Here is a 22,279-nt window from a genome sequence, read left to right on the forward strand (position 1 = left end):
GGTTACCTTTTCCATCTCTTCTTTTGTTATGGGTCTATTTAGTTCTACCTCTGTGTGTGTTAGTTTTGGCAGGTAGTGTGTTTCTAGGAATTCATCCATTTCTTCTAGGTTTTCAAATTTGTTAGAGCATAGTTTTTCATACTAATCTGATATGATTCTTTTAATTTCATTTGGGTCTGTTGTAATATCGCCCATCTCATTTCTTATTTGTGTTATTTGCTTCCTCTCCTGTTTTTCTTTTGTCAATTTGGCCAATGGTTTATCACTTTTGTTGATTTTTTCAAAGAACCAGCTTTTGGTCTTGTTAATTCTTTCAATTGCTTTTCTGTTTTCTATTTCATTTAGTTCTGCTCTAATTTTTATTGTTTCCTTCTGGTGCCTGAGGGTTTCTTTTGTTGCTGTCTTTCTGTTTGTTCAAGTTATAGGGATAATTCTTTGATTTTGGCCCTTTCTCCTTTTTGTAGCCCTGCTTTCGCTGTGTCCCAAAGGTTCTCTTAGGAAGTGTTTTCATTCTCATTGGATTCTATGAATTTCTTAATGTCTGGATTATTCCAGTCTTTTCTGAGCAGGGTATTGTTCAGCTCCCAAGTGTTTGATTTCTTTTCTCTGTTTTTTCTGTTATTGACTTCCATTTTTATGGCCTTATGGTCAGAAAAGATGCTTTGTAATATTTCAATGTTTTGAATTCTGCTAAGGCTTGCTTTATGGCGTAATATGTGGTCTATTCTAGAGAATGTTCCATGTGCACTAGAAAAGAAAGTATACTTGGTTGCTCTTGGGTGGAGTGTTCTGTATATGTCTATGAGGTCAAGTTGGTTGATTGCGGCATTTAGATCTTCCATGTCTTTATTGAGCTTCTCTCTGGATGTCCTCTTCTTCACCAAAAGTGGTGTGTTGAAGTCTCATACTATTATTGTGGAGCTGTCTATCTCACTTTTCAATGCTCATGGAGTTTATTTTATATATCTTGAAGTCCTGTCATTGGGTGCAGAAATATTTGATATGGTTATATCTTCTTGGTATATTGTGCCTTTAATTATTATACAGTGTCTTTCCTTATCCTTTCTGATGGATTTAACTTTAAAGTCTATTTTGTCACAAATTAATATTGCCACTCCTGCTGTTTTTTTTATTGTTGTTTGCTTGATATATTTTTTCCATCCTTTGAGTTTTAGTTTTTTTTTTGTCTCTAAGTCTAAGGTGTATCTCTCATAGGCAGCATATAGACAGATCTTGTTTTTTAATCCATTCTGCCAATCTCTGTCTCTTTATTGGTGTATTTACTTCATTTACATTCAGCATAATCATGGATAGGTATGAATTTAGTGCTATCATTTTGATGTCTTTTTTGTGTGTTGACAGTTTCTTTTTCTCGCTTAATTTTATGTGCTGGGTAGATTATCTTTATTATTGCCCTTTCCTCATATTTATTGTTGTTGATTTTGTTTCTGGTGAGTCTCTATTTTTCCCTTATATTTTATTTTGATGAGTAGGATAGTTTGTCTCCTTTGTGGTGACCTTATTATTTACCCCTATTTTTCTAAATTTAAACCTAACTTTTATTTCTTTGTATCACCTTGTCTTCCTCTCCATATGGAAGATCTATGACTACATTTCTTAGTTCCTCTTTATTGTTTTAATGTTGTCCTTTTTTACATAATAAGATCGCTCTTTCCCTGTTTTGAGCATTTTTTTATCTTCATTTATTTTTTTGATTTCCCTGTCTGGGTTGACTTCTGATTGCTCTGTCCGGTATTCTAGTCTTGGGTTGATACCTGATATTATTGATTTTCTAACCAAAGAACTCCCTTTAGTATTTCTTGTAATTTTGGTTTGGTTTTGACAAATTCCCTAAACTTCTGTTTATCTGGAAATGTCCTAATTTCACCTTCATATTTGAGAGACAGTTTTGCTGGATATAAGATTCTTGGCTGGCAATTTTTTTCCTTCAATTTTTTGTATGTCATCCCATTGCCTTCTTGCCTGCATAGTTTTGCCGAGTAGTCTGATCTTATTCTTATTGACGCTCCTTTGCAGGTGACATTTCGTTTATCCCTAGCTGCTCTTATAATTCTGTCTTTGTGTTTGGTTTTGGTAAGTTTGATTATAATATATCTTGGTGATTTTCTTTTAAAATCTACCTTACGTGGAGCTCAATGAGCATCTTGGATAGATATCTTCTCATCTTTCATGATATCAGGGACGTTTTCTGCCAACAACTCTTCAACAATTGTGTCTGTATTTTCTGTTATCCCTCCCTGTTCTGCTACTCCAATCACTCGTAGGTTATTTCTCTTGACTGAGTCCCACATCATTCTTAAAGTTTCTTCATTTTTTTCAACTCTTTTATCTGATTTTTCTTCAAATATGTTAGTGCCAAGTGCTTTATCTTCAAGTTCAGAAATTCTGCCTTCCACTTGCTCAATTCTGCTACTCTTTCTATTGAGTTGTCTACTTGTGTAATTTTGTTGTTAATCTTCTGAATTTCTGATTGCTGTCTGTCTATGGACTTTTCCGGCTTATTAAGTTTTTCGTTATGTTCCTGAATAATCTTTCTAATTCCTTCAATTGCTTTATCTGTGTGTTCCTTGGCTTGTTCTGCATATTGCCTGATTTCCTTCCTGGTGTCTTGAAGGGTTCTGTATATTAATCTTTTGTATTCTGACTCTGGAAACCCTGCTGGCATAGTGGTTAAGTGTTACAGCTGCTAACCAAAAGGTCGGCAGTTCAAATCCACCATGCACTCCTTGGAAACCCTATGGGGCAGTTCTACTCTGACCTATGGGGTGGCTATAAGTTGGAATTGACTCGATGGCAGTGGGTTTTATTCTGCCTCTGGTAATTCCAGGAATGCACTTTCATCTAGAAGATCCCTTGATTCTTTGTTTTGAGTGCTTTTTGAGGGCATTATGATCTGTTTCTTTATGTGACATGATACTGATTGTTGTCTCCGAGCCATGTATAAGTTATTGTATTAGTTTATTTTATGTTTACTTACTATGTCATAGCTTCTTGCTTTGTTTTGTTTTGATATGCCCAAATGGGTTGCTTGAGTGAGCTAGCTTGATTATTTTTGCCTTTGGAGTTCTGAAGTCCTGTCCCTAGATGGCTAGAGCTGTTATCAGGTATATCAATCTAGGAGTCCATTCACTCTTCTTGTATGAATTCAGCTCAGGTGTCCAGGTAGCTGATCATCAAGTGTGTGGTACAGGCTCTGTTGTACAGTCTTAGAGAGGCAGGGGTAATTGGTGTAGGTACCGGTATCTGGTTGAGCAGGGGGTCACACTCTGAAAAAGGCAGAGGTCTGAGAATCGTTCCCCACCTGTCTCTGAGGAAAGCGTGTCCCTGTTCTCTGGAGCATACAGGTGGGTGGGTTCTGCAGAGAGACCATGGGTACCCAATGTTTTGGGTTGTAATGACTGGGAGGTACCAGTTATCCTTGGACCGCTTTCGCAGGTGGGTGGGTGACCTGAGTGAAGCCACCAGTCCTTAGGCCCCTGAATTGGGTAGGTGAGGTCTCTGTTTAATAGGCAATGGAATGTCAAACATCAAACACCCACGTCTCTGCTGCACAGCTGAAATGTTTGGAGTCTGCCAACAAGGGCCTATTCTCCTGATATAGGCCCACACAGGTCCATGCAGAGGGGAAAGATATTCAAAGTCCATGGACCATTGATACCTGGACAGGAACCACTTCTGCCCTGAGCTCCCCCAGTTAGTGGAGCTGGCAAATTATCTTTTCACCCGGTCGCAAATTTATTCCTTCTCCAAGGCTGGGAGGATGGCTCTAGGTGCTCAACAGGGCCTATCTCAGGCCCAGAGAAATCAGCCGCTTAAGCCGGCTTGGGAGCCGGGGAGGAAGGGAGCGGTAAAATATACGCAAGTACTTAGCTTTTGCCGAGAGTGCCGTTCTTCTCTGGTTCCGGAGGTGTGAGTAGGCTGTGTGGCTGGCTGCTTCTCCCTGAGGAAACTGCAGCCAAATGCTAGTACCAGCCTGCCACCACTGCTCCTGGGAATGGTGACTGAGGGCTTCCCATGATTCAGGTCCGGTAACTCCTCTCTGCTTCTGAAGCATCTCTTCCTCCCCCTGCCCCTCAGTTCATTTTCTAAGCTTGCCTTTGATGTACAGGGCTCCTAGGTTGTCATAAGTATGCTCGTTTCACTTGTTTTTTCTGGTCTTTGTTGTAAGAGTGCTTGCCAGAAGCATTTATCGATTCTGCCATCTTGGCTCTGCCTCTTGAGCCCATTTTTGCAGCCACTGTGTCAATCCATCTCACTGAGAGTCTTCCTTTTTTTTTTTTGCTGATCCTCTACTTTACCAATCATGATGTCCTACTCCAGGGACCGATCCCTCCTGATAACATGTCCAAGGAACATAAGACGAAGTCTTGACGTCCTTAATTCCAAGGAGCGTTCTGGCAGTACTTCTTCTTCAGAGACAGATTTGTTCATTTTTCTGGCAGTCTGTGGCATATTCAATATTCTTCACTGAACACCATAATTCAAATGCTTCAATTCTTCCTCAGTCTTCTTTACCCATTGTTCAGCTTTTGAATGAATATGAGGTGATTGAAAATACCATGGTCTGGGTCAGGTGCACATTAGTCCTCAAAGTAACACCTTTGCTTTTTAATATTTTAAAGAGATTTTTTGCAGCAATGCACTATGTTGTTGATTTCTTGACTGCTGCTTCCATGCACCTTGATTGTGGAACCAAGTAAAATGAAATCCTTGACAACTTCAATATTTTCTCTGTTTATTATGATGTTGCTTATTGGTCCAGTTGTGAAGATTTTTGTTTTCTTTATGTTGAGGTATAATCCATACTGAAGGCTGTGGTCTTTGATTTTCATCAATAAGTGCTTCAAGTTCTCTTCGCTTTCAGCAAGCAAAGTTGTGTTATCTGCACATTGCAGGTTGTTAATGAGTCTTCCTCCAATTCTGATGCTATGTTCTTCCTCATATAGTTCACTTTCTTGGATTATTTGCTCAGCATACAGATTGACACACACCTTTCTGGATTTTAAACCATGCAGTATCCCCTTGTTCTGTTTGAACGACTTCCTCATGGTCTATGTACAGGTTCTTCATGAGCACAATCAAGTATTCTGGAATTCTCATTCTTCATAATGTTATCCATAATTTATTATGACTCACACAGTTGAATGCCTTTGCATAGTCAATAAAACACAGGTAAACCTCTTTCTGGTATTCTATGCTTTCAGCCAAGATCCATTTGACATCAGTGATGATATCCCTCATTCCACGTCCTCTTCTGAATCTGGCTTGAATTTTTGGCAGTTTTCTGTCAATGTACCACTGAAATCATTTTTTTAGCTATCTTAATTTTAATGTAATTTCACTTGTGTGTGATATTAATGATGTTGTTTGATGATTTCCACATTCCGTTGGAATACCTTTCTTTGGAATGGGCACAAATATGAATCTCTTCCAGTAGTTGGCCAGGTAACTGTCTCCCAAATTTCTTGGCATAGATACTTCCAGCACTGCGACACTTGAGCACTTCCAGTGCTGCATCCATTTGTTGAAACATCTCAGTTGGTATTCCATCAATTCCTGGAGCCTTGTTTTTTGCCAATATCTTCAGTGCAGCTTGGACATCTTCCTTCAATACCATTGATTCTTGATCGTATGCCATCTCCTGAAATGTTTGAATATCGACGAATTCTTTTTGGTACAGTGACTCTGTGTATTCCTTCACCGTCTTTTGGTGCTTCCTGCCTCATTCAATATTTTGCCCACAGAAACCTTCAGTATTGCAAGTCGAAGCCTGAATTTTTCTTCAGTTCTTTTGGCTTGAGAAATGCTGAGCGTGCTCTTCCCTTTTGGTTTTCTAACTCCATGTCTTTGCACATTTCATTGTAATACTTTGCTTTATCTTCTTGAGTTGCTCTTTGAAATCTGTTGAGCTCTTTTTCTTAATCATTTCTTCCTTTCTCTTAAGCTATGTTATGTTCAAGAGCAAGTTCCAGAGTGTCTTCTGACATCTACTTTGGTCTTTTTTTTTCTTTCCTGTCTTTTTAATGACCTCTTGTTTTCTTCATGTATGATATCTTTGCTGTCATTCCACAACTCATGTGATCTTCAGTCATTAGTGTTCAATGCATGAAATCTATTCTTGAGATGGTCTCTAAATCCAGGTGGGATGTACTCAAAGTTGTACTTTGGCTCTTGTGGACTTGTTTTAATGTCTTCAGCTTCAACTTGAATTTGCGTGTGAGCAATTGGTGGTCTGTTCTGCAGTCAGCCCCTGGCTCTGTTCTGACTGATGATATTGAAGCTTCTCCATTGTCTCTTTTCACAGATGTAGTCAGTTTGATTCCTGTGAATTCCAGCTGGTGAGGTCCACATGTATTGTCACCATTTACGTTGTTGAAAAAAGGTATTTCCCCTGAATAGGTTGATGGTCTTGCAAAATTCTATCATGTGATCTCCAGCATTGTTTCTATCACGAAGGTGTTATTTTCTAACTACTTATCCTTATTGTTTCCAACTTTTGTGTTAGTAGTAGTTCATATTTTTAAAGATTCCTACTGAAGTATTTATAGATGAAATGATATCCTGGGATTTGCTTCAGAGTAATCTGGATTGGGAGGAGGAGTGGATAGAGGTATGGGGGGGGGGAATTAGTAGCCATGAATAGATAATTGTTGAAACCAGATATGTATTTGAGGTTTCTTACTATAAATTACATGTTGTCATCATGCATGGAGCTGTGGTAATGAGTGCAGCATGGTAGTTAAGCCACTGACTTTGGAGACAGTCAGACCTGAATTTGAGTATTGGTTCTCCAATTTATTAGCTATGTGACCTGGAGGAAGTTACTTAACCTCTCTGAGCACAATGTCCTCATCTGTAAAGCAGAGGCAATATCTCACAGGGTGATTGCATGGATAAACAACATTGCCAAGGAAGACTGGAAGTGAGGAGAGTGAGACTGGCTTCACTAAGGAATGAGCAGAGAAAGAGAAGAAGGTGCAGTTGGGGGTGGAACAAGAGAACCAAGGTTGGGTTGAGCCGTATCTTGGAATGCAGAAGATCATTTCAAAAAGGATATTTTGGAAGATGAGAACTGAGAAGATGCTATTAAATTTGGTGTTGAGAAAGATATTGGTGCTGAGATGGCTTCAGTTCAGGGTGAGGGTGGAGTTCAGATGAAAGTGCTGAGAAGGTGAGAAAGAGGAAGCAGGTGCCTAGCGGTGAGTTCAGCCCACCCTTCTAAACACCTTGTTGGGGATGGTAGGAGAGAAGGGCTATAGCTAGAGGGGTGACTTAGTCATCTCATGCTGCTATAACAGAAATACCACAAGTGGATGGCTTTAACAAAGAGAGATTTATTTTCTCACAGTCAAGTAGGCTAGAAGTCCAAATTCAGGGCACCAGCTCCAGGAAAAGGCTTTCTTCTCTCTGTTGACTCAGAAGGAAGGTCCTTCCCATGGTCTAGGAGCTTCTCTGTGCAGGAACCTCAGGTCCAAAGGATGCACTCTGCTCCCGGTGCTGCTTTCTCGGTGGTATCCCCTATCTCTCTGCTTGCTTCTCTCTTTTATATTTCAAAGGAGATTGGCTTAAGACACTATCTAATCTTGTAGATCTCATCAATATAACTGCCATTAATCCATCTCATTACATCATAGTGATAGGATTTACAACACATAGGGAAATCACATCAGATGACAAACTGGTAGACAATCATACAATACTGGGAATCATGACCCAGCCAAGTTGACAGATATTTTGGGGGGACACAATTCAATCCATGACAAGGGGGAAGGAGGGTTTAGAGAGGTGGAAGAGCAGAAACCAGAGAAGAGGAAAAGTTGAAAATAAAAGAGAAAGGAAGGACAAACAGGGCAGTCACGAGGGAGAGGCCTTCCCAAGGGTTCAGTGGGAAGTCTCTCTTACATACAGATTGGGATCATTACCGAGGCAGAAATTATCTTCCCTAATCTCCCTACCCACCCCTCCCATTTATAGGTTTCATCTGATACCCATTCAAACAATTATTTCAAAAGAAGAGAACATTATAGGATGTTGGGGAATTATGTTTATTAGACTTTTTAAGTGTAATTGTGGTTTTGTTTAAAAACATTAGTCCTGCTTATAGATCAAAATTAAAATATTTATGGATAAATGATATGATGTCTCAGATTTGCTTTAGACTCTGAAGAAAATGAGAACTAGTTTTTTGCTTTTCTGGAAAGAGGTTCTGACAGAGGCCCTTTAGGAACCAATGTTCCACGTCTAGCCCATATATGTAACCATTGTTCATTATTCGTTAGGTGTCCCCATGCACAATGTACAACGCTAAATACTTCCCTTTGCTCAGAGGGATGCAGTCTGTGACTAATTCACCAACACCCATATACACAGCATCTGTGTTCAATCTGGAAATCCCTGGGGAGAAAGAGATTTTCCTGTCTATGTGGATAAAGCTGTGGGTACTTCTTAGTCACAATGGACTCAGGTTATGCATCCTTTGGGACAGGCTTTGTCTGAGGGCTGCTCAAAACTCCCACATTCTCCTTTCTATCAAGGCTGAACTGATTTAGAGGACATTTTTCCAATGTCCTACAAGCAGCCTACCCCTCTCTCCAGAGGATCTGGTGGGCTGCTACACATAGGCTCTGGCCACTTGATGTGCTAATGCAAGGGTCCTCACTGACCTCCCAGGCCACTGCACCCACAGAAACTGGCAGCCTCCCAGGAAAAGTTAACCACCAAGTTAGCATCGCACCAGGGGTGATGGCAAGGTGGCCCATGGGCGCTTGGATGACAGACTGAACTGAAACCCACAATGCATGATAAGGCTTAAGCAATAGGGCTTATCTTTATTGAGGCAATCGCATTCATGTTTAAGTTTTTCAAAATGATTGACAAATAGGCTAGTTTAAAAAGCTTTCCACTTCCATACATCTGTGTCTACATTCAGAAAGCAGTATATATTGTACGATGAACACTTTCCACCTTTAGAGTATCGTGATAGTTCATAAATTTGTCAATAGACAATGTAAAACAATATGTACAAGATAGGCCTTTTGTAAGTTCAAAATTTAGGTACTGAGGGTATAATTCTATAAGTAACATTGTATGTTTTTCTAGGTAAGGAAGACAAGTTGTTATAAAAACACTTTATATAAACTCCAATTGAGAACTAAAACATTCAATCCTATAAAAATATCTTTTACTAATAAAAGTATCAATTTCTAGATAAATGTTCTTTATCAAGAACAGTTACATACTTAAGTTTTCAAGGAACACCCACTATGCCAGATAGTCCACTTTAACTTGATATGTTAAAGTTACTTTAAGGCAGAGTTGTCAACAATCTTTTAGTTTTCCGAGATGGACCACAGGTTTGATTATGTTCCATGTTAATGGCACAGTTACTCTACAAAACAGTTAATTCAAGTATCTATTTATTATGAAAGTCATTCATAAACAGAAACTCTTCAGCCTAAAGAGGGCATTTTTAGCTTGTCATTGCTTTCAGGAGAAGACAACAGTTTTGTTATAAATCAGCTACATTTTACTTTGAAATGTTTAACTTGGAAAACCAGTGCTTGCATTTTGACCACTCTCTGAAATCAGCTCATTCATTTCATTTTGCTTACTTTCTTTCAGGGCATGATCGGTGTGATTTCTTTGCATCTGTGCTCTCTTTGATCTCCTAAAACACACTTTCAGCAGCAGGTAACACAGCTCAGCCACATTAAGCAGCATGCAAATCACAGATGCAGAAATCATAAAAACGGTAAACACAGTCTTTTCAGTAGGTCTAGAAATAAAGCAGTCGACCAGATTGGGGCAGGGATCAATCCCACATTTCAACACCCAGGGCAGGTGGTACCCATTGTACAGGAAGTAAAACACATACATGAAGGACGCTTCGAAGATGATTCTGAAAAAAATACTGCTGGTGTATGTCCACCACAGGGAACCCTCTATTCGAACCTTTTGTTTTTTAATGTCTTCTATGTCTTTGAATTCATTCCTCTTCTCTCCTCGCCTGAACTTGCGGGCAGTCTCGTGTCTGTAGTAGGCGACGTGCATCGCTACTAGTAGGGCAGGTGTGGAGACAAAGATGAGCTGCAGCGCCCACAGTCGGATGTGGGACACGGGGAAGAAGTGGTCATAGCACACGTTTTTGCATCCTGGTTGCAAAGTGTTGCAGACAAAATCTTCCTGCTCATCACCCCACACTTCATGAGCAGCCACCACAAGGATCATGACGCGAAAGATAAAGATGACTGTGATCCACACCTTCCCGATGCTGGTGGAATGTTTATTGACACCCCCGATGAAAGTGTGTAGGGTGCCCCAGTCCATTGTGTTGGCTTAGTCCTACACAAAGATGAGCAGAGCGGAGTTAGTGGAACATTCCTCTGAATGTACAAAGCTCTACAGTACCATAACACATAAGCAAACTTCTCTTATACTGTGAAATTTTATAACTTCAGTTCCCCAAACTGCTAATAAGAGGCTTTCTGGTGAGAAACACTTTAAAAACATTGTAATGTTTTGGATCAGAAATAACTTTTTTGGGAGGTTTGAATCATCTTGATTCAACTGAATTCAGATTATATATTAGGTTGTTGCCAGACAGGAGTCCTGGTGGCACAATGTTTAAAGCACTTGACTGCTAACTGAAAGGTCAGGGGAATGAAACCACCAGTGGCTCTGAGGTAGAAAGATGTGGCAGTCTGCTTCCATAAAGATTTACAGCATTGGAAACCCTATGGAGTTGCTACGAGTCAGAACTGATTCAATGGCAGTGGGCTGGGCCAGAGATTAATCCAGAACACAGGTAAATAATTTCCAAGTTTTGTTTTAATCACTATGTTAGTTTTGGTTTTGCCCAAGGGATCAGGAATGTTCCACAGTAGATTTTATTCATTAAATGGCTTATCCAAGAAAACAAAAATTCATTCACTGGAATGATATAAGCTGGTTTAACCAGCAGACTAAGAAGGGAAGAAAGAAATCAAACACTAGTTTACTTTATACAATATACTGTTATTTATTTCTAGCTTGAATAACATCATCTGCCACAATCATGTAGGAAACCTAATACTTTAAACTACCGAAAGGGCCTCTTTGAAAAGAGAATCACAGGCTTTTATAAAAATTGCTCACTTGTTCTCAAATGTAATCAGGGCCAGTCATTGCTTTCCATCCCCAATAGAGAGCCACAGACAACAGGGACCAGCACCACTGCTATCAAGAGCCAAAACACCACCGCCTCCTGAGAGGTATACACACAGTTTACATCCTGAGAGAAAATGGGCTTTTTTGTTACATCTTAGGAGTTCCTGGGTGGCACAAATGACTACTAATCAGATGGTTAAGTGCTGACTACTAGCCAAACCCACCCGGAGGCACAGAAAGGCCTGGTGATCTACTTTAAAAAAAATCAGCCATCGAAAACTCGATGGAGCACAGATCTACTCTGACATACATGGGGTTGCTGTGAGTCAGAGTTGACTTGATGGCAACTGATTCTTTACATCTTTGGAAACTTTTGATATAATTCAAACAGATTTCTTCTTCTCCTACAATTGCCACAGAAGACTAAAGAATTGGTCACACACTGCTGAAAGTGAAAGACCCTCTCTTCAGAAAAATGTACTCATAATTGTTCATGGCATTTTAGGGGATGTGGCAGTCACCAGAGTCCCTTTCAGATCCAGTCTCAGATGAACTTTCTTGGACCTGAATGCATGAGGGAACACACTCACCAGCCTTCTCTTTTTAGGCCAATCCACCCTAGCACCTGCACTCTTGTTCACAGATATGGCCTCTCTGAATCATGTGTGTTGCTCTTCTAAGCAGCTGGATAAACATAAGCCAATGTCACCTCTTCAAGGCATGCTGGGCTCCCATCACTGTCCGCAGCTGGCCTCTGAATGGGGGTGCTGAAGTGTGCTCCAGAATCAATATCTTTTGTAGATTTAATATAGTTAGCCAGCCTTATTTTTAAAAAGGCAGAGGCCCACTTGAGTTGACTTTCTTAGAAATTCATGTTTTGCTCTTGGTTTGCCTTTTAGATATCACATTTGCCTCAGAAAGACACTTGTTGTGTGCCGTCAAGTTGGTTCCAACTCATAACAACACTATAGGACAGAGTAGAACTGCCCTATAGGGTTTCTTAGGCTGTATTCTTTATGGGAGCAGATCTCTAGGTCTTTTCTCCTGGGAGTGGCTGCTGGGCTCTAATTGCCAAGCTTTTGATTAGCAGCTCAGCTCTTAATCACTGTACCACCAGGGCTCCTTAGAAAGGCATTAGGTCTAGATATAAGGAAGCAATCAGCACCATTCATCCAACTCATAGTTGTGTGTTGATTCCTCTTTGTCTGAACTAGCAAGTGGAGGTCAAGAGAACACGCCCCAGGGGATGGAAAGTGGCACCCAAGCAAGGGCATAACTGAAATCTCTACATCACAAGTTAGAGTTTCTGCCCCTGCTTTTTCCTCTTGCCCATTACAGGAAAACTCTTCCTTTTACCACATTGCCAAAGCCACTAAATGAAAGTCACCAAGCCTTCCACCAGCACTTATGGAGTATCTGTTGTTGGCTATTTCATCTTTGATCTCCTGTCCTCACCCAGTGGGTTCTCAGAAGAGCCATGAGTGGAGGGGCAGGAAGGCCAAGCTGTCACACCAGGCTCTGAGGAGGCAAACACAGAGATTCACTCTGTCCTGTGGTACTGGCAAGGTGTGAGATCACAGCTCTGTGAAATGGAGCCACATAAAATTCAAACAAAAATCCAGGATGGCAAGGTGGCTTCACATCAAGTACCTCTGTTTCCAGCTATTTAGTGAAGTCACTGAGGACAGGATCACTGAGAGAACCCGAACTTCACAGGCCAGTATTTTTCCCTTTGGAATGAGCCATGAGGAGGTGTTCAATAGCAGTACTTAGTAAACAAACTACAAGCCTCAGACCACTGAGGATGACCTGACTGCCCGGCCCTGTGGGCAGCACATCAACAAAATGAGGTGGAGCAGCAAGAAGGAGCCTGAGAGAACAGTGCTGGCCCAAGGGGAAGGACTTCACGGCATAGTAGCCCAATCTAACTCCGTTGCCTAAAAAACGTAAGGGACTTCAAAATGTTTATAGATTCTTAAAAGTTGTTCGAATACCATGGTGTATGAAAAGTTTTAAAACAGATTATGATAAGAGCATTTGGCTTCTTTAAATCCATACCAAACTTGAACTAAAAACTCACTTTGTGGCACAAGTGGGAACACTCAAATTATGGTTTTTAACTTAACCTAGACTTTAAGGAAGCACATTTATTTTTTAAGTTAAAAAAAAAAAAAAGAAAGGTAGAATTTGGTAGCCAATTGAAAAGGGTAGCCTACTCCAAAGGGACGGAGGGCTCTTATAAGCATATGTCCATGCAGTTGCAAGTGACTCAGATAAGGGAGAGCGGAATCATGGTGCCACGGACGAGTTCAGATTTTAAATTGACAAAAAGACGGATGATAACTCAGATAATCACACAAATGGAGGGGAGTGACCCAAACCTGTAAAAACAATGTCAGGAAGTTTAAATCCTAAATGATCTGAACAAACAACAACAATAAAAATTAAAAAAAAAAAGTAAAATAGGTTTTTTTTGTAGGTTATGAAAAGAAAGAAAAATAAGATACTTGAGCCAAAGAAACTAAAAAAGGGATGGGTACAATGCCTGGAGCAAATGGCATAATTTTAATTAAACTTATTTTATTTCTCCTACTCAAATTATTTCTAAAAACATGGTACAAGAGAGGTGCACAGCCAGCCCCTACATGATGTAAAGGAGCTCTAGTCTCCATCCCCAGAAGAACTAAACCTTAGAACACCGAAAAATTTACAGATGAGATCAGAATTTTTTTATTCAGAATGAGTGGGGCCCAGACTTTGAGAAGGACAAAACCCTGATTTGCAAGGTAAGAGAAAGTTCATATATACAGGCTGGGGAACATTCTGTTGAATCTCCAGCAAAATTCTGAAACATCGCCTTTAATGTATATACATATACATTAAAGGCGATGTTTTAGAATATGTGTGTGTGTGTATACTTAACGTTACCATTTGTTTGAGAATTAAGGTGCGCCTGACACGAGTACCATGGTATTTTCAATCTCTTCATATGCTTGTAAAAGCTGAACAAGGAATAAGGAAGATTGAAGAAGAATTGATGCCTTTGAATTATGATGCTGGTGAAGAATACTGAATATATGATGGACTTCCAGAAGAATAAACAAATCTGTCTTGGAAGAAGTACAGCCAGAAGGCTCCTTAGAAGTGAAGATGGTGAGAATTTGTCTCATGTACTTTGGACATGTTATCGGGAGGGGCCAGTCCCTGAAGAAGGACATCATGCTTGGTAAAGTAGAGGTAAAAGAGAGGAAGACCCTCAATGAGATGGACTGACACAGTGGCTGCAACAATGGGCTCAAACATAACAATGATTGTGAGAATGGCACAGGACTGGGTAGTGTTTTGTTCTGTTGTACACAGATTTGCTGTGAGTCGGAATCGACTTGATGGCACCTAACAACAACAATTTGTTTGCTTGTAGTAACTATGGCACTGGCAATAACACAGATATAATGTCTCAGTATCAAAATGACATCTGTAAATGTCTCTCATATTAGCAGAGAGTTATCAGATTTTCATGGCTCATTTAGTAACAACTTCACATTTTACTTAAGGAGTCAGGATCTACCTGGAAGCAGGCTGACAGTACCACACACCAAGGCTGCCGAAAAGAAACGCGGTGTTTGGCAACGTGAATAGAAGTGAGGGCCCAGATTACTGCACAGCATCATGTGAAGTGCTGTGCTGCATCTCGCATTTTAAGATCGGCATGGACACACTCAACAATATCTACAGAAGCATGATCAGGGTGGTAAAGGGTCTGGGAATCATCTCACAAGGGCAATAACTGAAGGCACTAGAGCAAGTTAGCTTGAAGACGCCTTGTGAGGCACACGACAGCAATCCCAGTATTTGTGGCAGGAGGCTTAGATTTTTGTGTTGATCTAGGACTAAGAATTAGATCCAATGGGTAGAATGAACAGAAATCCAGGTTTTTGCTTTTAGAAAGAGCTGAGAAAAATGAAATAGGCTAATGCAGAGAGGACTCAGAGGAACCAGGGAGGAATCAGTTGGATTAGTGGTCTCTAAAGTCTACTTTAAGTCTATTTAGTAAAGTCTTCCCATCCATAGTCTACTTACTGTATCACCTATAGAGGCTTTAAATATCCATAGTAAATGAATCTTTGATTCTAAGAAACTCATTTTAAATAATATGAATTAGAAATGAATCTTTGATTGATTCTAAGAAACTCATTTTAAATAATATAAATTAGAAAATTATTGTTTAGTCTCTGATGGAAGACACTATAATAAATTTCCCTAATTGTTGCCGTTCTACCCTGTAAGCATTTTCGGATGTAAGGAAATAGTGGGGAGGTGGAAACTTGACATCTTGATGTTTAAACATATTTTACCCTAACCATTCACGTAGGGGTCAGTCCTATTTGTTTCTAAAATGAAGATGTTCTCTAGTTAACCAAGAACATCTCCCACTGAAGTTTGTTTAGTTAAATGCCAAGTGAGCAAGCTTTTAATTTATCAGATCGAAAGCCTGTATTTGCTCAAACCCTCAAGTCCACAGAATTTAAATTCCTCCAAAGGTAAGAATACTTTTTCTTTGTTTTCTACTCTGTAGCCTGTGAACAACTGCATATCCGCAATTACCTGTCCAGGTGTCTAGGCAGCAGACAGAGCAAGGTGCCAAAGTACAACCTTGCCTTTATGAGTTCTGAGTGGGTGAGGTCACAGGGGAGGTCAAGAGGTCCCGATCTCCCCACAAGGACTACAGGCTCCAGCTTTCCAGAAGCAGGATCCTTGACTTTGGCTCTGCTGGGCTTCTACCTCTTAAAAAACCAGAAAAACTGTGATAGCAGTAGGTTTATTAGGGAAATCCTGGTGGCATAGTGGTTAGGTGCTATGGCTGCTAACCAAAGGATGGCAGCTCGAATCCACCAGGTGCTCCTTGGAAACTCCATGCGGCAGTTCTACTCTGTCCTATAGGGTTACTATGAGTCAGAATCGACTTGATGGCAATGGTTTTTTTAGATTTATTAGTGCTCTTTCTTTTTCTGGGTCCCCAATTACATGCCTCAAAGACTGTTCTATCAAAGCCACAAGACTGAACGGAAACTAATTTATTTCACAATACTTATTGACACTGACACCGAAATCCAGCAATTCACCTGAGCCTTTAAAGGAAGAAAAAAGAAGGAGAGGTCTATGTCACTAAGAAAATGAGTGATTAAACTCAGATACAAGCATTCCTAGCCCACTGGTCATTGAGGACAATTAATCAGACTGAAAACAAATCACCTGATTCAAAGTCTCTTCCTGCAAGAGCCACAAAGGCCCTATTATTTATAACAGCAGAAATGATTCACAAGGAAGGGTTGTTTTCTCTCCATAACCTACCATCTCCCTAAGTGTGCTGCCTGAAGGGCCTTCAATAAATTGAATCCAATGTTCCCTAACAGCGCAGGCTTCTCGGTCAATATCTTTCATCTAGTCCACACCATTCTTGAGGGTTTTACCAATCAAGCCCTGTACATCAGTCCTGCATATTGTTCTCTGGGGACAAGGAGCAAGAAGGAAAAATTCACCTCAGAAGTGTTAAGAGACAGATGAGATAATGTGTCTTCTCGGGGGTTGGAGCCTATTAACTTCCTGACACATTGCTACAGCCACTGGTAAGTCCTGGTTGCCCCCAGGAGATGCTTCTCACTCACAGAACAGAGGGAGGCTGAGGTGACAGATGGCAAGCAATTCTGCAAGTTCTAAAAGGAGGACACTGGACTCCACTTTGTCCCTCCAGAATCATTTAGCACTTAGCAGCGTCTGCAAACGTAGCACTGGGCAGTGTGCTCATGTTGTGAACCATGGCCCAGAAGAAGGAATGGAGGCCATTCATGTTCCAAATCTCAGACTTTCCCTTTTAAGAACACATAGCTCCTGGTGGTAATCTTTTATCAACATTTTAGTTATAAAAGATTTGAAGGCCAAATCTTTATGAAATTTTCACTCATTTAAAGTTATTTCCCAAGATAATTTCAAAATAACCCATTTGAACACTTTGCAGTTTTAGAAAATAAAATACCTCTTTCCTTTTATGCTTCGAGAGGGCTGCAGCCAATGGGAGGAGCTCTTTCAATAAAAAGTAAAATGTTAACTCTTTCTTTTTAAACAAGAGAGGTTTAGCTGGCTCCTTTCTGGCTGTCTTTTAAGGAAAGCATAGATACGCTTAGCTTCTGTAGTACTTAACTTACAAACATATAGTTATGTTTCACCTAAAATGGTAAACTTGATTTGGTTTTATGGTGTATCTAACCATAGTGAATGATTCCATGCCACATTCTTGGCACAAAAGCTACAGCTCTAAATATTTAACTCTGAAAATAAGTAACACATTGATCTAACTACTGATGATACATGGTTCTAGGAAGACGGTTCTTCTCATTTACAATCCAAATAATTTAGACCTATTAGCATTCCACTACAGTAATGTAACTTCTTTTTTTATTGTTGTTAAAAATATATACAGCAAAACATACACTAATTTGTAACTTCTTGTTTTAAAAACTCTTAGTTAAGAAATTTAATCATAACTTACCTGTTTAATAATATCATTTTAGTTTCACTGACATCAGAACCAAAGAATAAAGCCCTAAAATTTACAGTGCTAACCCTCAACATACACCAAGAGGTTAGGTCGGAAGAACCTTTCTAGATAGCTTTATTCCTCTTTGAATGATGCTTTCAAAGTCATTCAGGAAATGTTCAGTAGATCTGAGAACCAGATCTATTGACAATTTCCACATTAGCTTTGGGTAGTTGTATGGACAGAAGGGAACAATGTCAAACCAAAATGAGCAAACCTAAGCCTTACTTACACAGACTTTCCGCAGATTAGGCACGCTGAAGAACTGGGGCGAGGTCCCTCCTTCCAGGGGTTCAGGCTTTATTCTTCTATACCATCTGATTGTCTAGAGCCAGTGCTGCACAGCAATGATGCTGATAAAAGGCTTCACTCTGTTTCTGTATGTCAGTGAGGATGTCACCTACTGGGAAAAATAGTAATTGGTGACCATGTTCCTTTAACTCCTTCCCCATGTGTTTATTACGTGAACTCCGTGAGTAGTTTTTCTTCATCCCCAGAACAGTTACGTGGTACATGTGGATACTGCCAGTTTTCTGATGCTCCGTCCTTTGAATACACTAAAAATCAAAGGTGATCTTTAGTGTACATTTCTTTCCCTGTCAAAATAATAATAATAATACCCCCTAATCCCAAACCTCAAACCCACTCCTTGAGCATTTAAAAAAAAAAAAAAAGGAGTGGGGAGAATTTGAGAAACTGGGTATACTCCTTTTAACTTCCTGTCAGCAGGTTTTTAAAAAAAATCTCAAACTCTCCCTATTCAAGAAGAATCTACATTTCTTGTCTCTAGAAATGTCAGGTCATCCAACGGACAACACAATAGCTGATTTTTAAATCAGTTCAGACTCAAAACTTCAGTGACTTTCCTTTCAAATTGGTAACAATGGATTTAGTACTTACATACTTTTCCAAAATTAACTCAGAATGAATTCTTTTTTCTGCCTAAAGTATCTAAATATAAAAATGGACAATTCATGGGATTATATATGTTGAATTTTAAGAAGTTAAAGGATTAAAAAATAATTTCCATGAAGTTAAACTTCCCTTCTCTGGGTCTTGCTAGCAGTCTCTGTACATTCAAGCAAATCTGTGTCCTTTTCAGACATTTAAGTATAACCAGATTTAAAACAACTCTGGGAATTAAAACTAAAAAGCTCTCTGTAGCCCAGTTCTACTCTCATGGATCAAGCAGATAAAAAAGATATTTAACACATGGTAAAAGCTTGTGTTGAAAATGATTTTCCTGCAATTTTTCTGTTTAACATTTCAGCTAATGTAAAAGAAGGTTAAAAATTATTCTTATCCCATAGTTTTATTCTATTTAGCATTTTAACTAATGTAGGCAAAACTTAATAGCTCCTGGAATATTCAGATTGAAACAAAAATGCATGATGAGCATTTGCAAGTTAGAATTTTCCTTCCACCCTGTTGAAATTGTTTAGTCAGATCTCTAGTTCTTTTCCTTCTAAGTCTCTGGCTTATAATTCAGAAGAGGAAAAAAATAAAATAAAAAAAGAGAATGAAGTCACCATTACCAGGATATCAGAATTTGTTTTTTTAAAAATTCAGAGATGCAGTTGGACTAAACAACATCCTCTGATTTTAATCATGGCGATGATGGAAATGAAGGTGCTTTCACACTCATGAAGTGATGTCAGATCAAGAGTGCTAACGTTCTCTCTTCATTACTCCCTTTCCCTTCCTTGGCAGCATTCAGACAATACTCCCAAACACTGCCTGATCCAAGCAACGGACAAAGCTCTCCCCAGGAACAGTTTTGAGCAGCCTCCTGCAATTCTAAGGAAACTGCAATGGGCAGGACATTTTCTTCTAGAACACTGGTAAAATTCTACTAGAATTGGGGCAAGAAAACATTTATATAATAACAACAAGTATATAATTTATACAATAGTAATAACAGTTCTATAATAATAAAGTTTACTGGAAGAAAAAGGTAATGGAGAATCATTAAATCCAATCAGGCACAAACTGAGGACTTGATTCCACTGCAGCACACTGACACTACTGGCGCCCCCCCCCCCCCCCCCCCCCGTCTCCTGCCTGTGATGGCAGCCCCCCAACCACAGCAGGGCACCAGTAGCTGTCAGGCCACACTCACTCCAAAGCCAGCCCTGCTCTCCAGTCAACAAAAAACAGGGTGCCTGGTGACACCTGGGGCTGGTCTCATTCACCAGACAGGAAGTACCTTTTGGTGCCTCCACCTTTTAACTCAAATGTGTCACCAATTACACTTAATTACTGTTGTCCACACTGCAATCTTCTGCGTTCCACAAGTTCCTCGGGCTTAAGTTCATCACATAGGCCTACTGGTTAGTTCTACCTGGTACTTATCAACAGGTCACAAATGCCAGCGTTTGGCCGAACGTACACACACTGAACTGCTTTTCCTCTTGCCAAATCAAAGCGGAACACGCTGGTGACCCACAAAAATGAAGAAAATCCAAAACCAGGAAAGGAAGTGGGGGAAAGGGCCCAGGCTTCCATCCTGGTCAACTCAGACACACAATACATGAAACAGGACATTTCTAAAACCTGTTGGGCAAGTTAAAGAGGGACCCTCCTGGGTTAAAAGTCCAACTAGTCGGACCTCTTTACTCCGAGCTGGCAGAGAAGGACAGGCAGCTTTGCGAGGAACCCACTGCACTCTCTGGCAGAGGCTTTTGGAGACAAGGGAGGATGAGGATCACGAGGTGGATAAGGCCACGCTGGGTACCCCAGAGGACGGACACCCACCCCGACATGTGGCCAAGTTCCTTTGAGGGTCAGAGACCTCCTCCTGCACCGGGTGCCCACCTGGGAGTGTCGTCGGGGGCCGTGGACTCCCGTGCCGAGATGGGCGAGGGCAGTGACAGGCTGCCAACCTTAACTGCTCGCGTTTCTCTGGGGATGTGCTTCCTCCGCGGAGCCTAGAGGGCTTCCCCAGCCCCCGCCCCTTGCGCCCCCAGCCCCCGGCCCGGGGACGGACCCGAGGCCCTCTGGGCTTGCTGCCCCAGCGCGCGCTTACCTGGCAGACCGTGGGCAGGCGGGCGGGCGCGGGGATTCAGCTCGCGCGTATGGTGGGTGCTCCCTTTGCGCCCCGACCCGGTAGGCAGGGCTGGGCTCCAGCAGTCGGAAGTGCAGGACTTTCGTGCCCAGCGTTAGGGTAAGGCCCCTGCTTTCCACCTGCAGCGCCTTTTAATGCACCCCTCCCCGCCCCCCTGACGCGCTCGGGCGGGCTCCTGCCTCATGCGCCCGGCCCCCTCCCTCCGGGCGCTGCCGGGCTACGGCCGTAAGGCGGGCCCGACCCGACCCACCCATGCCACGGGGTAGAGGGAGCCGCGCGCTGGGTCAGCCTGCGATGGTGCGCATCAGCCCCTGGGGGACACGCTGTGGGGGTCGCGGGCAGGGCTCGGGTCGGGGGCGCGAGCCCCGCCCCCGGGAGAGGGGCTGTGTGGTTGCCCAGCCCAGCCTCCAGCTAGACTTTCGGGGGAGCTGGACCAGGTGGTACTAGGGTCAGGGGGCAGGGAGAGACCCCGCTGGCTGTATTTTTGCTAGGGCACACCACTCCTTCTTTCTGGAGACCTCCACCCACTCTTTAACCCCTCGGAGCACCGGTGCATGGCTCGTTCTCTGAAGAGCAGCCGGGAGGCACAGGCCCTGTGGTTAATTATTAATTGATGACCACTTAGAGAAGTTAAAGGGTTGGCGTCCTCATTCGAATTATTTTTATGGGTTACCTCCATCCTCCAGCATTCTCCTGGGGAAGCAGAACGGGCCTTCCTCGGGCTAGCTGTGGCCAGCGCCTTGTGGACCAAGAAGGCCGAGTTTCCTCCTCACTCCCAAGCACTGAAAGCTCAGGGTGAGGATAGGGGCTGGTGCAGGAGCTGGTGGGGTGGAAATGTTGGAAGCTCTGTAGGGTTGCTATGAGTCGGAATTGATGGGAATAGCTTTGGGTTTTCTTCTTCTCTCTCTTTTTTTTTTTTATGTAGGGACCTGGCCTTACAGGTTCAAACCTGTTCTACATCAGACAAGAGATGTGCAACTTGCTTATTCCACAAAATTGGTTAGTAATTAAACGTCCCCACCTAAATCATATGTTATTGTTGGGTCACATTCTCTCATGCAACAGGATTAGTGGCAGTTTAAAAAAAATATCTCTTCAAGGCTGTGGAGGGAACCAAAACTTTATAAAAATTCATCTTCCAAAACAGATTATTTGAGGAGAACAAGGTTGTCAGGTATGGCCCCTGAGTGGAACAAGTTTAGAACACTTTGGGATGGCTTCTGGAATGGCTCTTTCATTAAAGAGACCTGGGCTAGCAGATAATCCTGGAATTTGCATTTGCTCCTAAAGCATGACTGCCAGTGTTCCCATTCCTGTAGCTGGTTCTATGAAACACTGTGTGTAAGGACTTACATTTTAGACATTATTCTAGTGTCTGTCACTATAAGAATAGAACTTTCAAACCAAAGTAGTCACATAAAGAACATGTTGCATTTGCTCAGATGTCCAGAGAG

General features: G+C 41.4%; 1 protein-coding gene across 3 annotated transcripts; it reads right to left on the reverse strand.

Annotated features, from left to right (window-relative positions):
• Positions 1-9,561: 9,561 nt before the first annotated feature.
• On the reverse strand, positions 9,562-20,976 carry GJB6 (gap junction protein beta 6). Of its 3 annotated transcripts, none has more exons than XM_049867334.1 (3): positions 20,787-20,976; positions 17,994-18,161; positions 9,562-10,362 (listed from the first exon to the last, which is right to left on the reverse strand). In XM_049867334.1, the coding sequence occupies exon 3, from the start codon at positions 10,345-10,347 to the stop codon at positions 9,562-9,564; it is 786 nt and encodes a 261-aa protein (XP_049723291.1). In that variant the 5' UTR covers positions 10,348-10,362; positions 17,994-18,161; positions 20,787-20,976. The 3 variants fall into 3 exon arrangements, with proteins under 3 accessions (XP_049723291.1, XP_049723292.1, XP_049723293.1); XM_049867335.1 differs by having other exon boundaries at positions 17,994-18,164; XM_049867336.1 differs by lacking the exon at positions 20,787-20,976 and adding an exon at positions 20,576-20,591.
• Between the last annotated feature and the right edge of the window lie 1,303 nt (positions 20,977-22,279).

Source organism: Elephas maximus, chromosome 23, assembly GCF_024166365.1.
Source record: "Elephas maximus indicus isolate mEleMax1 chromosome 23, mEleMax1 primary haplotype, whole genome shotgun sequence".
NCBI lineage: Eukaryota > Metazoa > Chordata > Mammalia > Proboscidea > Elephantidae > Elephas > Elephas maximus.

Coding starts and splice junctions, on each gene's coding strand:
- GJB6 (XM_049867334.1), bottom strand. CDS start 10,347: ATGGACTGGGGCACCCTACACACTTTCATCGGGGGTGTCAATAAACAT.